The sequence below is a fragment of the Rhinopithecus roxellana genome, chromosome 3 (genome assembly GCF_007565055.1).
Source record: "Rhinopithecus roxellana isolate Shanxi Qingling chromosome 3, ASM756505v1, whole genome shotgun sequence".
NCBI lineage: Eukaryota > Metazoa > Chordata > Mammalia > Primates > Cercopithecidae > Rhinopithecus > Rhinopithecus roxellana.
In genome coordinates this window covers 14,205,168-14,222,090 of record NC_044551.1, presented here as the reverse complement: position 1 = coordinate 14,222,090, position 16,923 = coordinate 14,205,168, and the positions used below count along the sequence as shown (strand labels likewise).

The 16,923-nt window shown below is 43.1% G+C and overlaps 1 protein-coding gene across 1 annotated transcript in view; it reads left to right on the top strand.

Annotated features, from left to right (window-relative positions):
* LOC104668119 (probable palmitoyltransferase ZDHHC11B) overlaps positions 1–16,923 on the top strand; it is a 91,480-nt gene that overhangs the window by 34,425 nt on the left and 40,132 nt on the right. The window contains exons 11-12 of the mRNA XM_030927084.1: positions 4,645–4,732; positions 6,204–6,238. Of these exons, the coding sequence (XP_030782944.1) occupies positions 4,645–4,732; positions 6,204–6,238 (123 nt within the window). The remainder of the gene's footprint in view (positions 1–4,644; positions 4,733–6,203; positions 6,239–16,923) is intronic.

The window sequence follows — 16,923 nt, the reverse complement described above, 5'->3', positions numbered from 1 at the left end:
CTTCATTTCATTCTCACCTTGCTCATTGTTGGCACATAGCAATGTTAGTGATTTGTGTCCATTGATTTTGAATCCTGAAACTTTTCTGAATTCATTTGTCAGATTTAGGAGCTTTTTGGATGAGTCTTTAGTGTTTTCTGCATATATGACCATATCATCAGTGAACAGGGATAATTTTACTGCCTGTTTACCAATTTGGTTGCTTTTTCTTTCTCTTGTCTGATTGCTCTGGCTAGGCCTTCCAGTACTGTATCGAAAGGAAGTGGTGAAAGTGGGCATCCTTGTCTTATTCCAGTTCTGAGGGGCAATGTTTTCAACTTTTCCCCTTTCCGTATAATGTTGGCTATGGATTTGTCATAGAGGGTTTTTATTACCTTGAGGTATGTCCCTTCTGTGCTCATTTTGATGAGTTTCCTGTTTACAAATGGATGGCAGATTTTGTCAAATGCTTTTTCTACATCTGTTGAGATGATCTCTGATTTTTTGCTTTTAATTCTGTTTATGTGAGGTATCACATTTATTGACTTGCGTATGTTAAACCATTCCTGCATCCCTGGTATGAATCCCACTTGATACTGGTGTATTATCTTTTTCATAGGCTGTTTGATTCTGTTAGCTAATATTTTGCTGAGGATTTTTGCGTCTATATTCATGAGGGATATTCACAGCTCTTTTTGCTGTGTCCTTTCCTGGTTTGGGTATTAAGGTGATACTGGCTTCCTAGAATGATTTGTGGAGGATTCCCTCTTTATCTTTTGTAATAATTACCCTAAGATTGGTACCAGTCCTTCTTTGGATACTGGATAGAATTCAGCTGTGAATACATCCTGGATATTTTAGTTGGCAATTTTTTTTTTATTACTGTTTCAATCTCACTCCTTGTTATTAATCTGTTAAGGGTTTCTAGTTCTTCCTGATTTGATCTGGCTGTGTTGTACATTTCCAGGAAGTTATCCATCTCCTCTAGATTTTCTAGTTTCTGTGCATAACGGTGTTCATATTGGCCTTAAATGATCTTTTGTATTCCTGTGGTGTCAGTTGTACTATCTCTTATTTCATTTCTGATTGAGCTTTGGATCTTTTCTCCTCTTTTCTTGGTTGATCTTGCTCATGGTCTATGAATTTTGTTTGTCTTTTCAGAAAACCAGCTTTTTTATTTATCTTTTGTAGTTTTTTTGTTTGTGTGAATTTCATTTAGTTCTGCTCTGATGTTTGTTACTACTTTTCTTCTTCTGGGTTTGGGTTTGATTTGTTCTTGTTTATCTGGTTACTTCAGGTGTGACCTTCGATTGTCTGTTTGTTCTCTTTCAGTGTTTTTGATGACTGTGAACATTCCTTTTAGCATCACTTTTACTGTGTCCTAGAGGTTTTGATAAGTTGTGTCACGGTTATCATTCAGTTTGAAGAATTTTAAAATTCCCCGTTGATTTCATTGTCGACCCAAAGATCAATCAGAAACAATTATTTAATTTCAATGTATTTGTGTAATTTCATGGGTTCTTTTTGGAGTTAATTACCAATTTTATTCCACTGTGGTCTGAAAAGATACTTGATGTAATTTTGATTTTCTTAAATTCATTGAGACTTGTTTTGTGGCCTATCATATGCTGTATCTTGGAGAATGTTCCATTTACGGATGAAAAGAATGTACATTCTGCAGTTGTTGGTAGAATGTTCTGTAAATATCTGTCAAATCCTTTTGTTCTAGGGTACAGTTTAAGTTCATTTTTTCTTTGTTGACTTTCTGTCTTGACCTGTCTAGTGCTATCAGTGGAGTATTGAGTCCAACACTACAATCGTGTTTTCATCTGTCTCATTTCTTACGTCCAGTAATAATTGTTTTATAAATTTGGGACATCCCTTGTTAGGTGCATATATGTTTAGGATTGTGATATTTTCCTTTTGGAGTGATTCTTTTGTCATTGTATAATGTTGCTCTTCGTCTTTCTTAGCTGTGTGGCTTTAAAGTCTGTTGAGTCTGGTATCAGAATAGTTCCTTCTGCCTGCCGTTGGTTTCCATGTGTATGGCATATCTTTTCCACCCCTTTACCTTAAGTTTATTTCAGTCCTTATACGTTAGGTGCATCCCTTGAAGACAGCAGATTCTTGGTTGATGGATTTTTCTTTTTTTTTTTTTTTTTTTTTTTTTTTTTGAGACGGAGTCTCGCTCTGTCACCCAGGCTGGAGTGCAGTGGCTGGATCTCAGCTCACTGCAAGCTCTGCCTCCCGGGTTCACGCCATTCTCCTGCCTCAGCCTCCCGAGCAGCTGGGACTACAGGCGCCCGCCACCTCGCCTGGCTAGTTTTTTGTATTTTTTAGTAGAGACGGGGTTTCACCGTGTTAGCCAGGATGGTCTCGATCTCCCGACCTCGTGATCCGCCCGTCTCGGCCTCCCAAAGTGCTGGGATTACAGGCTTGAGCCACCGCGCCCGGCCTGGATTTTTCTCTATTCTTCCACTCTGTATTTTTTAGATGGTGCTTTTAGGCCATTTACATTCAATAGTAGCATTTGGATGTGAGGTACTGTTTTATTGATCATGCTACTAGTTGCCTGAATACCTTGGTTTTTTTCTTTGTGTTACTGTTTTCTCAGTTCTGTGAGATTTTACCTTAAGGAAGTTCTATTTTGGTGTATTTTGAGGTTTTGTTTTAAGATTTGGAACTCCTTTTAGCGCTTTCTTGTAGGACTTACTTCGTAGTGGCTAGTTCTCTCAGCATGTGTTTTTCTGAAACAGACAGTATCTCTACTTCATTTAGGAAACACAGTTTTGCTGAATACAAAATTATTGGCTGTTAATTATTTTGTTTGAAGAGGTTGGAGATAGGACCCCAATCCCTTCTAGTGTGTAGTGTTTCTGTTGAGAAATCTGCTAATATGAGAGGTTTTCCTATAGAGGTTGCCTGATGTTTTGCATCACAGCTCTTAAGATTCTTTCATTTGTCTTGACTTTAGATAACCAGATGACTATGTGCCTCAGTGATCATCTTTTTGCAATGAATTTCCCAGGCATTCTTAGAGCTTCTTGTCTTTGGATGTCTAGAACTCTAACAATGCTAGGGAAGGTTTCCTTGATTTTTCCCTCAAATAAGTTTTCCAAACTTGTAGATTTGTGTGCTTTGTCAGGAACACTATTTTTAAGTTTGGCTGTTTAACACAACCCGTACGTTGTTGGAGGCTTTGTTCTTTTTAAAAATTGTTTCTTTCCTGTTCGTCTGACTAGGTTATTTTAAAACCCTTGTTTTCGAGTTCTGAAATTCTTTCTTCTACTTGTTAGATCCTGCTGTTGTACGTTTCCAGTGCATTTTGTATTTCTCTTTGTGTGACTTTCATTCCAGAAGTTGTGACTGTGTTTTCTTTAGGATCTCTATTTCCGTGGAGCATTTTTCATTTTATCCTGTATTGATTTTTAAAATTCTTTGTGTTGGTTATCACCTTTCTTTGGTATCTCCTTGAGTAGCTTAATAATCAACCTTCTGAATTCTTTCCAGCAATTCTGATTTTCTTCTTGGTTTGGATCTATTGCTGGGGAGCTTGGGGAGCTAGTGCAGTCTTTTGAGGGTGGACTAGAACCCTGTTTCAACATATTACCAGGATCACTTGTCTGATTCCTTCTCATGTGTGTAGATTATTTCAGTGGGAAAATCTGGAACTCAAGGGCTACTGGTCAGATTCTTTAGTCCCATGTGTGGTTCCTGATTTGTGCACTCCCCTTTCCCCTAGAGATGGAGCTTCCTGCAACCCAGACAGCAGTGATTGCTATTGTTCTTCTGGGTCTTTCCACACAGCAGGGCTACCAGGCTGGTGCTGGGGAATGCACAGAGTCCTGTGATGTGATCCGTCCTCAGGTCTCCCAGCTGTGGATACCAGCACCTGCCCCGGTGGAGGTGACGGGACTGAAGTGGACTCTGTGGGGGTCCTCGACTGTCCATAGGTTTAATGTGCTGACTTTCTCAGAGGTTGGTTATTCTAGCAGTGAAGTTGTCATATGGAGACACTCGGGACCTCTGGTTATCCAGGATGCTGCCGGAGGTGGAATAAGCTCTTGTTTTCTCCTTCCTAGTAGCAGGGTTATTCTGTCATGAGTTGCTGTTATGTTCTGAACTGGTTGGCCTCCAGCTGGGAGGTGGCACTTTCGAGAGAGCAGCAGAGTTGTCACCTGTCCTGTGGAATTTCTGTGGCCTATGGTGTCTTCTAAAGTTTCTGTGACTTTTTTTTGTTTTTTCTGGTATGCTGCCATTGTGGTTCCTGGGATGAAAGTCCGCAGCATGAGCCTCCAAATGCTGTTCTGTTTGTCCACGTGGGTGCTGCACATCAGCCCTGACTCCCATCTGCCATCACCCTTCAGAACCTGTCTTAGGCACTGGTGTAGGGCAGGTCTGACACGGTGGATGGAGGCACTGCTTTGCATTGTCCCAGTGGCAAAGAGTCATGGTCCTTTACACAACAAGCTCCTTACGTTTGCCACTGTGCATAACTCGGGAGAACTCTAACAATCTCCCGGGAGCTGCTGATCTCCACGTTTCTGAGACACATGGGCCCCACAGCAGTGGTGCTGACAGGACGCGCTGCAGCCTCCAGTGCCGCCCTGAGCACCCCCCTCACAAAGCTGAGATGAGTTTCTCTCCTCCTTCCTGTCCCACCAGAGCCAAGGTCAAGAGCTCTCTGCTGATTTGCAAGAGCCCATGTCACTTCTGCACTTCAGTAAACCCGGACGGGGACTCGTCGGCAAAGGTAAGTTGAGTGTTCTGCAGCAGGAGGATAACGACATGCCAAATACACAGCTCAGCACCACATGGAAAACCAATGCAAAATCCATCACATACCTCATATTAAGGGTGGGAAACTTTAACATTCCTGCAAAAATCGTAGAATATCTTCAGAGTCTTGTGTTAGGCAGACTTTTCTTTGATAGATACCAAAAGCACTATTTCACAAAAAAAGGATACATTTGACTTTAAGCATTTAAAATTATTTCTTCAATTGTCACCAGTAAAGGAATGAAAACATAAGCCACAGACTGAAATAAAATATGTGCAGGTCATACACTTTTGTACAGAATATTTAAAGAACCATGAAAACTCAGGAATACACAACAGCTCAGTTTTTAAACAGTGAAAGATTTGAACACACTCTTCACCAAGGCAAACATATCCATGAGAAATAAAGCACACAAAGTGGTTATCAACATCATTTGCCACTAGGGAACCACCAGCTAAAACCACACTGAGATACCACTGCACCCCATTAGAATAGCTGCAAGAAAACAGATTAATGATACCATCCAGGCACAAGGCTTCACACCTAAAATCCCAGAGCTTTGGGTGGCCCACGAGTCAGGAGGATCCCTTGAGGCCAGGAGTTTGAGACCAGTCTGGGCAACATAGCAAGACCCTGCCTCTAAAAAATATAGTTTTAAAAAGACGATCAATACCAAGTGTTGGTGAAGACACTAGAGAACTGGAAGTCTCATCCATTGCTCATGGGGGTGAAAGATGATGCCACATCGGCAAGCACTCTGGCAAAGCTTCAGATGTTGAGCATATACTTATCATATGACCCAGCACTCCCACTCCCAGGTTCTTACCCAGGAGTGTGGAAAACAACATGTATGCACATGTAGCAGGTGTTTTTCCTTGCTAGATATTCCACAGGGAGGAACCACACATGGGGTGTTGGAACAAGAAACGTATTTTCTCACATATCTGGAGGCTGGAAGTCCCAGAGCACAGTGTCTGCAGGGTTGGTTTCTCCCAAGGCCTCTCTCCTTGCCTTGTAGACGGCCACCTGTTCTCTGTGTCCTCCCACAGTCTTTTCTCTGTTTGTGTCTCTGTCATAATCTTCCCTTCATAAAAGGACACCAGTCTCTCTGGATTAGGGCTCATCCTAATAGCCTCATCTAACGTCAGTTACCTCTTTCAAGACCCTATTTCCACATACAGTCACATTCTAGGTCACTGGGAGTCAGGATGTCAACTTATGAATTTGGAGGAGGATAGCGTTCAGCCTCCCCTCACCCCCCAGCCATAATACAAGGATTGGGAGGAAGGGTGCTGTCCCACCAGTGAGATCCTATTCCATGATCCAGGCATCCTTGAAGTACCATTACTCAGAACTGACTAGTAATGAACTTGAATTCTAAGAGTAAGCTTAACCTCAACAACGTATTTGTTCATCCTATGCATTTTGCTTCACTTCCCCACAGGAAGCAGATGGTGTCTCGAGTCTGTCTTCACTTGGGTGAGTTTGTAAGTTTAATTGGATTATTTTATACATCGGTAACATAGCTATACACTTGCCTTATCTCAAATTACTTAGGAAAATACGTCCTCTGTTTAATGTCTTCAAATAAACTGATGACACAGTAGAAAATCGAAATGTTTCACTTAACATTTACAGCCATTCGTGTAGCGTATTGCACTTATCTTACTTGAAAAAATTATAGAATCCTTCATAGCTAACATTTGAACTCATGACCAAAAATAAGGCCGAGCATGGTTATTTTCTCAGTCTATCTTTAAACAAACATGTAATGGCTGAGTCTGTATATTTTTAAAATGTTTCTAATAGTGTTTCGTTGAGAGACAGGTCTTGCCATTTCACCCCTAAGCATGTCCACTGATGACAGCTCTGACCCAACACTGCACAAATCCAGCCCAACTGCATACCACTTTGTCACCCTCCAAACTACAAAAGCTGAAAGACAACCATTATAAAGGTCATGACCCAGTTTTAAGCACACATTTTAACCACTAACCTGTTTCCATGAGGAAATGAAACTGTGTACAGCCAGGACAAGGACAAATTCTTCCTAGAGAACCTCAAGTCAGAATACACTTCTCACAGAACATAGAGTAACAGCAAATCTAGTCATACATGATGGTGAGTAATTTATTAATCTTTGTTTTCTGTTCCATTTTCCTCTGCATATAATGAACACAGATTAACTTTGTATTTTAAAAGCTACTTTAGACAACATTTCCTAGGGTTTCAGGGTTTCGATATTGCACTCTTACCTTCTAACCTGAGGAAGTTTTCATCTGCAGCCATATACTACAATTTAGAATGAAATGATATTGAAAAAGTCATTGATTGAAACCATCCCAGGTGTGCACGCCCACCCCACACACATATACACACATTCACACACACATTCCTACACAGACACGCACACTCACAAACATACACACTCACACACATGCACTCACACACACACACACAGTGGCACAGCATCCTTCCTGCCCTCACATCACGTCCTGATCCTGATCCTGACCCTACCAGCTGTACTCCACCTTTACTGCAGGGATTCTCAGCTGGCCCCACAGGGGAAGCGCCCACCTCAGCCTGCACAGAACAGCCCCGTCCTCTACTCTGGGCACCCAGCAGGTACAGCTGTCCTGGCCCAGGACCTCTGGGGTCTCTGCCACCATTCCAGTAGGTCATGCTGCTGAGGGGGGCCAGATGGCCAAACTAGGGAGGGCCCAGTGGACATAAGCCCAAAGACAGGGACAGCATCCAGGGAGGGTGTGTAAGGGAGGCTACTCATGCTGGGAAGAAGGAGCACCCACACCTCATGGCTCAGAGCTCCTCTAGAGGCACCTGGGATCCCAGACTACTGAGGTCACCGCATGGCTCCCGGGTCTCCCCCTCACAGATCAGTGCACCCAGCTGGACTCATCCTCCCAACTCAACTGCCCTGGCTGTGGAACAGCATGTACATGGGGAAGATTTAATCCCAATTCGTTCTTACAGCTGTTCACTGCGTCCCACGCTCATTGCTCCAATGTGTTGCGCAGTAGTAGCAGTTCTTTGAGGAATCTCCATGCTATTTTCCACAGTGGTTGTACTAGTTTCCCTTCCCACCAACAGTGTCAAAGTGTCCCATTTTCACCACATCCATGCCAACATCTGTTATTCTTTGAGTTTTACATTATGAACATTCTTGTAGGAGTAAGATGGTGTTGCATTGAGGTTTTGATTTGCATTTCCTGATGATTAGTGATGTCGAGCATTTTTTCATATGTTTCTTGGCCATTTGTGTATCTTCTTCTTTTTTTTTTTTTTTTTTTTTTTTGAGATGGAGTCTTGCTGCATCACCAGAGTGCAGTGGCCGGATCTCGGCTCACTTCAAGCTCTGCCTCCTGGGTTCTCCTGCCTCAGCCTCCCGAGTAGCTGGGACTACAGGCGCCCACCACCTCGCCCGGCTAGTTTTTTTTTTTTATTTTTTAATAGAGACGGGGTTTCACCAGGTTAGCCAGGATGGTCTCGATCTCCTGACCTCATGATCCGCCCGTCTCAGCCTCCCAAAGTGCTGGGATTACAGGCTTGAGCCACCGTGCCTGGCCCGTTTGTATGTCTTCTTTAGAGAATTGTCTATTTGTGTCCTTTGCCCACTTTTCTATGGGATTTTTTTTTTTTTTTTTAAATAGCGTCTCACTCTGTTGCGCAGGCTGAAGTGCTGTGGTGTGATCATGATACACTGAAGCCTCCGCCTCTTGAGTTCAAGTGATTCTCCTGCCTCAGCCTCCTGAGTAGCTGGGATAACTGGCGCCCACCACCACATCTATTTTGTATTTTTAGTAGAGACTGAATTTCACCATGTTGGCCAGGCTGGCCTCGAACTATTAATCCCAAGTGATCCACCTATCTCAGCCTCCCAGAGGACCAGGATTACAAGAGTGGCCACCACACCCTACTGATGATTTTTTTTTTTTTCGGATTTGTTTCAGTTCCTTTTTATATTCTGTATATTAGTCCTTTGTTGGATATATCGATTGTTAGTATTTTCTCCAATTCCATGAGTTGTCTGCTTACTCTGCTGATTATTTCTTTTGCTGTGCACAAGTTTTTTAGTTTAATGAAATCCCATCAATTCATCTTTGTTTTTGTCGCATTTGGTTTTGGATTCTTGGTCATGAACTCTTTGCCTAAGCCAATGTCTAGAAGAGTTTTTGTGATGTTCTCTTGTTGATATTTTTATGGTTTTAGGTCTTAGATTTCAGTCTTTGATCCATCTTGAGTTGATTTTTGTATTAGGAAAGAGTTGAGGATCCAGCTTCATTCTTCTGCATGTGGCTTGCAAATTATCCCAGCACCATTTGTTGAATAGAGTGTCCTTTGCCCACTTCATGTTTTTGTTTGCTTTGTCGAAGCTCAGTTGGCTGTAAGTATTTGGCTTTAGTTCTGGGTTTTCTATTCCGTCCAATTCGTCTACATTCCTATTTTTATATCAGTACCATGCTTTTTTGGTAACTGTAGCCTTGTAGTATAGTTCAGAATCGGGTAATGTGATGCCTCCAGATTTGTTCTTTTTCATTAGTCTTATTTGGCTATGTGTGGTCTTTATTCATTCCATAAGAATTTTACGTGGTTTTTTGTTTTTGTTTTTGTTTTTGTTTTAGTTCTGTGAAGAATGATGATGATATTTTGATGGAAATTGCATTGAATTTGTAGATTGCTTTTGGCACTATAGTCATTTTCACAATACTGATTCTACCCAGCCATGAGCATGGGATGTGTTTCTATTTATTGGTGTTGTCTATGATTTCTTTCAGCAGTGTTTTGCAGGTTTTTTTTCGTAGAGATTGTTCACCTCTTGCATTAGGTGTATTCCTAAGTTTTATTTTTCTTTCTTTCTTTATTTTGCACCTGTGGCAAAAGGGGTTGACTTTTCCATTTGATTCTCAGTTTGGTCATTGTTGGCACATAGCAGTGTTACTGATTTGTGTGAATTGATTTTGTATCCTGAAATTTGACTGAATTCATTTATGAGATCTAGGAGCTTTTGGATGAGTCTTCAGGGTTTTCTAGGTATGTGATCATATCGTCAGAGAACAGTGACAGTTTGACTTCCTGTTTACCACTTTGGATGCTCTTTATTTCTTTCTCATTTAAAAAAAATGTTTTTTTCTTTTTGAGATGGAGTTTCACTCTTGTTGTGAAAGATGGAGTGCAATGGCATGATACTGGCTCACTGCAACCTCCGCCTCCTGGGTTCAAGTGATTCTCCTGCCTCAGCCACTCGATTAGCTGGGATTACAGGCACCCGCCACCACGCTTGGCCAACTTTTGTATTTTTGGTAGAGGCAGGGTTCACCGTGTTGGCCAGGCCGGTCTCAAACTCCAGACGTATTTCTTTCTCTTCTCTGATTACTCTGGCTAGGACTTCCAGTAATACTGTGTTGAATAGAAGTGGTGAAAGTGGGCATCCTTGTCTTGTTCCAGTTCTCAGGGGTAGTGCCTTCAGCTTTTCCTCATTCAGGATAATGTTGGCTGTAGGTTTGTCATAGAGGGCTTTTATTACCTTGAGGTATGCCCCTTCTGCGCTGATTTTGCTGAGTGTTTTAATTATAAAAGCATTCTAGATTTTGTCAGATCGTTTTCCTGCATCTGTTGAAAATCATCTCAGATTTTTAAAAATTCTATTTATGTAAGTGTCACATTTATTGACTTCCATATGTTAAACCATTCCTGCATCCCTGGTATGAGACTTGCTTGACCATGGTATATTATCTTTTTGTTATGCTGTTTGATTCGGCTAGCTAGTATTTTATTGAGGATTTTTGCATCCATATTCATGGGGGGATATCGGTCTGTAGTTTTCTGTCTTTGTTATGTCCTTTCCTGGTTTTGGTATTAGGGTGCTACTGGCTTCATGAAATGATTTACAGAAGAATCCCTCTTTATCTTTTGGAATCGTTTCCATAAGATTGGCAGCAGTTCTTCTTTGAATGTCTGATATTGTTTCATTCGCAATTTTTTAATTACTGTTTCAATCTCACTACTTGCTATTGATCTGCTAAGAATTTCTATTTCTTCCTGGTCTAGTCTAGGACAGTTGTATATTTCCAGGATTTTATCCATCTCCACTAGATCTTCTAGTTTGTGTGCAAAAAGGTGTTCATAGTAGCCTTAAATGATCTTTTGTATTTCTGTGGTATCAGTTGTAATATGTCCCATTTCATTTCTAATTGAGCTTATTTGGATCTTCTCTCTTCTTTCCTTGGTGAGTTTTGCTAATAGTCTATCAATTTTGTTTATCTTTTCAATGAACCAACTTTTTGTTTCATTTATCTTTTGGGGCTTTTTTTGATTGTTAGTTTGTTTCAATTTCATTTAGTTCTGCTTTGATCTTGGTTATTTCTTTTCTTCTGCTGGGTTTGGGTTTTGTTCTTGTTTCTCTGTTTACTTCAGGTGTGACCTTTAGATTGTCTGTCTGTGCTCTTTCCGACTTTTTGATGGAAGCATTTAATGCTATGAATGTTCATCTTAGCATCGCTTTTGCTGTGTCCTAGAGGTGTTTTTGTTTGTGTTTTTGTTTGTTTGTTTGAGACAGAGTCTTGCTGTGTTGCCCAGGCTGGAGAGCCATGGTGCAGTCTCGGCTCACTGCCACCTCTGCCTCACAGGTTCAAGCAGTTCTCCTGCCTCAGCCTCCCGAGTAGCTGGGATTACAGGTGTGCGCCACCACACCCAGCTAATTTTTGTATTTGTAGTAGAGGTGGGGTTTCATCATGTTGGCCAGGCTGATGTCAAATTACCAAGTGATCCTCAGGTGATCTGCTCACCTGGCCTCCCAAAGTGCTGGTATTGCAGGCATGAGCCACCGCACCCAGCCCTAGAGGTTTGGATATGTTGTGTCACTATTATTGTTCAATTGAAAGAGTTTTTTAATTTTCCTCTTGATTTTATTATTGACCCAAAGATCATTCAGGAGCAATTATTTAATTTCCATGTATTTGTGTGGTTTTGAGGGTTTCTTTGGGAGGTCATTTCCCACCTTATTCCACTGTGGTCTGGAAAAATACTTGAGATAATTTTTATTTTCTCAGATTCATGGAGACTTGTTTTGTGATCTGTCATATGATCTATATTGGAGAATGTTCCATGTACTGATGAAAAGAGTGTACATTCTGCACTTGTTGGGCAGAATTTTCTGTAAATATCTGTCAAGTTCATTTGTTCTAGGGTATAGTTTAAGTCCATTGTTTCTTTGTTGACTTTCTGTGTTGATGAGCTGTCTAGTGCTGTCCATAGAGTATTAAGTCCCCTACTATTACTGTGTTGTCATGTAATTTCTCATGTCTAGTAATAATTGTTTTATAAATTTGGGACATCACATGTTAGGTGCATATATATTTAGGATTGTGATATTTTCCTTTTGGAGGGATCCTTTTATGATGATATAATGTCCCTCTTTGTCTTAGCTGTTGTTGCTTTAAAGTCAGTTTTGTCTGACATACGAATAGTTACTGCTGCTTGCTTTTGGTTTCTATTTGCATGAAATATCTGATTCTACCCCTTTACCTCAAGTTTATGTGAGTCCTTATGTATTAGGTGAGTCTCTTGAAAACAGCAGATTCTTGGTTGGTATATTCTTCCCCATTCTGCTATTCTGTATCTTTTAAGTGGAGCATTTAGACCATTTATATTCAATGTTACTATTGAAATGTGAGGTACTGTTTTATTCATCATGGTAGTTGTGGTCTTTTTCTTTGTTCTATTGTTTTATAGGCCCTGTGAGATTTATGGTTTAAGGGGTTTCTATTTTGGTGTATTTTAGTTTTAAGATTTAGCACTCCTTTTAGCATTTCTTGTAGTACTGGCTTGGTAGTGGGTAATTCTCTCAGCATTTGTTTGTCTGAGAATGACTTTATCTCTACTTCATTTAGGAAACTTAAGTTTTGCTGAATACAAAATTATTAGCTGTTAATTATTTTGTTTTAAGAGGCTAGAGATAGGACCCAAATGCCTTGTAGTCTATAGATTTTCTGCTGAGAAATCTGCTGCTAATATGACAGGTTTTCCTTTTTTTTTTTTTTTTTTTTTGAGACGGAGTCTTGCTCTGTCGCCCAGGCTGGAGTGCAGTGGCCGGATCTCAGCTCACTGCAAGCTCCGCCTCCCGGGTTTACACCATTCTCCTGCCTCAGCCTCCCGAGTAGCTGGGACCACAGTTGCCACCACCTCGCCCGGCTAGTTTTTTGTATTTTTTTAGTGGAGACGGGGTTTCACCGTGTTAGCCAGGATGGTCTCAATCTCCTGACCTCGTGATCCACCCGTCTCGGCCTCCCAAAGTGCTGGGATTACAGGCTTGAGCCACCGCGCCCGGCCAGGTTTTCCTTTATAGGTTATTTGATGTTTTGCCTCACAGCTCTTCCGTTTGTTTCATATGTCTTGACATTAGATAACCTGATTACCATGTGCCTGGGTGATCTTTTTGCAGTGATTTCCCAGGTGTTCTTTGAGCTTCTTGTCTTTGGATGTCTAGAACTCTAGCAAGATCAGGGAAGGTTTCCTTGATTATTCTGTCAAATAAGTTTTCCAAACTTGTAGATTTGTCTTCTTCCTCAGGAACACTAATTATTCTTAGGTTTGGACATTTAATCTAATCACAACTTTCTTGAAGGCTTTGTTCTTAAAATTCTTTTTTTCCGCTTTCTATGATTGGGCTAATTACAAAGCCGTTTGTGAGCTCTGAAGTCTAGTTGTTCGATTCTACTGTTGAAACTTTCCAGTACATTTTGTATTTGTCTTAGTGTGCCTTTCATTTCCAGACATTGTGTTTGTTTTTTCTTTGTGATCTCTATTTCTCTGGAGTATTTTTTCATCTATAACCTGTACTGATTTTTAAATTTCTTTAAGTTGGTTTTCACCTTTCTCTGGTATCTCCTTGAGTAGCTTAATAATCAACCTTCTGAATTCTTTATCCAGCAATTCGGAGATTTTCTTCTTGGTTTGGATCCCTTTCTGCAGTGCTACTGTGGTGTTTTGAGGGAAGTCTAGAACCTTGTGTTTTCTTGTTACCAGAATTAATTTTCTGATTCCTTGTCATTAGTGTAGATTATTTCCGTGGGAAAATCTGGAACTCAAGGTTTGCTGATCAGATTCTTTGGCCGCGTGGATTGGTCCCTTGATTTGTGCACTGTCCCATCCCCTAGAGATGCAGCTTCTAGAAATCAGACAGCAGTGATTGCTATTGTTCTTCTGGGTCTCTCCCCCGAGCAGGGCTACCAGGCTGGTGCTGGGGAATGTCTGCACAGAGGCCTGTGATGTGATCCGTCCTCAGGTCTCCCAGCTGTGGATGCCAGCACCTACCCCGGTGGAGGCGAAAGGGGCCTAAAGTGGACTCTGTGGGGGTCCTCGGCTGTCGACAGGTTTACTTTGCTGACTTTCTCAGAGGCTGGTTATTCTAGCAGTGAAGTTATCACATGGACAGACTCAGGACCTCTGGTTATCCAGGATGCTGCAGGAGGTGGAATTAGCTCTTGTTTTCTCCTTCCAAGGAGCAGGGTTGTTCTGTCTTGAGTTGCTGTCATGTCCCGAGCTGGTTGGCCTCCAGCCGGGAGGTGGCACTTTCGAGAGAGCAGCAAAACTGTCACCTGTCCTGTGGAATCGCAGCAGCCTGCGGCTTCTTTTAAGGCTCTCTGATTTGTTGTTATTTTTCTGGTACAGTCCTGTGGTGGTTCCTGGGTCAAAAGTCCGCAGCGTGAATCTCCATATGCTGTTCTCTGTCCTGGTGGGAGCTGCACATCAGCGCTGTCTCCTATCTGCCATCAGCCTGCACGCTTTCACTTGCTTCCCAAAACGCTTGTGTTGTGTGGTGGAGATCAGAAGGGTAGTTCACACCACTGCAGCAAAGATGCAGTCCTGAATATTGAAACTTCCTGGTTTCCATCCTAAATGCCTTGGCTGAGCCGCCATCTACTTGTTTCAGTGCCAGGCGCCACAGGCTTGGAGCTTCTTAGGCTCTGAGAGGAGGCGCAGTGGAAATTGAGGTCGTCGTGAGGTCGCTCCAGTGTCGCTTTGCACTGTTGCCGCCTGGCTACCTTGCCGTCTCTGGCATCATGGAGAGTGCGGGCAGGGCACCCCTGGCCCTCTTCCTTCTCCTCCTGCCCCAGGGGGAGCGGCAGAGAGCAGAGGGGCTGGAAAGGGTGAATATATTATTCATATTTCTGTTTACTTCCTTTACATTTTGATTTTTCAGGCCAGTTGGAATTTATTGTTGTATTCAAGGAGATAAGAGATAAGGTTATTTTATCCCAACGAAGTAACTGAAGTGACAGTGTGCTAGCAGGCCTCACTCTCAGCGCCTCCTCCGCCTCGGTGTCCACTCTGGTGGTGCTTCAGGAGCCCTTCAGCCGGCCACTGCACCGTGGGGGTCCCTCTTTGGGCTGGCTGAGGCCGGAACCTCCTCCCTCTGCTTGTGGGGAGGTGTGGAGGGAGAAGCGCCTGCCGGAACCAGGGCTGCGCTGGCAGGCCTGTGTGAGTTCCCGCCGCGCGGGCTTGGCAGGCCCCACACATAGAGCGGCCGGCTGGCCCAGGGCAGTGAGGGGCTTAGCACCTGGGCAAGCAGTTGCGGAGGTTGCGCCGGGTCCCCCGGAATTGCCGGCCTGCCTGCGCTGCACTCAAATTCTCACCGGGTTTAGCTGCCTCCCGTGGGGGCAGGGCTCAGGACCTGCAGCCCGCCATGTTTGAGTTCCCCCACCTGCGGTGGGTTCCAGCGCAGCCTGAGCCTCCCCTGGCGCCGCCCCCTACTCCGTGGCGCACAATCCCATGGACAGCCCAAGGGCTGAGGAGTGCAGGCGGGGCTCGCGACTGGCGGGGAGCTCTGCCTGCAGCCCTAGTGCGGGATCCACTGAGTGAAGCCAACTGAGCTCCTCAACCAGATGGGGACTTGGAGAACTTTTATATCTAGCCTGAGCATTGTATGTGCACCAATCAGCAATCTATGTCTAGCTCAGGGATCGTAAATACACCAATCAGCACTCTGTGTCTAGCTCAAGGTTTGTAAATACACCAATTGGTACACTGATTCTAATTCTGTATCTAGCTAACTAGCACTCTGTGAGTCTGTGTCTAGCTCAAGGATTGTAAACACACCAGGCAGCACTCTGTCAAAAGGGACCTATCAGCTCTCTGTAAAATAGACCAATCAGCTCTCTGTCAGATGGACAAATCAGCAGATGTGGGTGGGGCCAGATAAGGGAATAAAAGCAGGCTGCCCGAGCCAGCTAGTGGCAACCTGCTCCCTTGCCTTCCACACTGGGGAAGCTTTATTCTTTCACTCTTTGAGATAAATCTAGCTGCTGCTCATTCTTTGGGTCCGAGCTGACTTTATGAGCCGTTAACACTCACCGGGAAGGTCTACAGCTTCACTTCTGAAGCCAATGAGACCACGAACCCGGGGGGAAGAACCAGCAACTCCAGATGCGCTGCCTTTAAGAGCTGTAACACTCACCGCGAAGGTCTGCAGCTTGACTCCTGACAGTGAGACCATGAACCCACCAGAAGGAAGAAGCTCCAGAAACATCTGAGCGTCTGAAGGAACAAATTCCGGACACACCATCTTTAAGAACTGTAACACTCACCGCAAGGGTTCGCAGCTTCATTCTTGAAGTCAGTGAGGCCAAGAACCCAGCAATTCCGGATGCATAACTGTTGGTTTTCTCCTTAAGTATTAAATATTGCGCCTTTCCCCCTCAAATTGAGAGGCCCCTTTCATGGTTCACTGTGATTACCTAAACACAGGCACAGGTCTGTGTCTGGATGCTCGTCTCTGTCTCATGGGTCTGTGTCCTGGAGCTGCATCATCTGTTTAAATTATGGAACCTTATTTAGCTACTATATTTTAATATCATGCAGGCAAATAAGCCTCTAGAGATATTATCATTTTTCGTTTACTTTCAACAATTCTTACACATATATTTTTCCATATGAGCTTTCAAAAGACTGTCCAGTTCGTAGACACATGGAATTCAAGTTGCAGTTACATTAGTTATACACTCTCCATAGGGAGGGGCCCACATCACCAGCACCCACAGAGAAGCACCAAAGGTCCCAGAAGCTAGACTCTCCACCATGGCTTTGAAGTGACGTGCAGCCCCCCATCCCCAGGTGTGCACCAGCCCCAGCCCTGACAGGCACCAGCA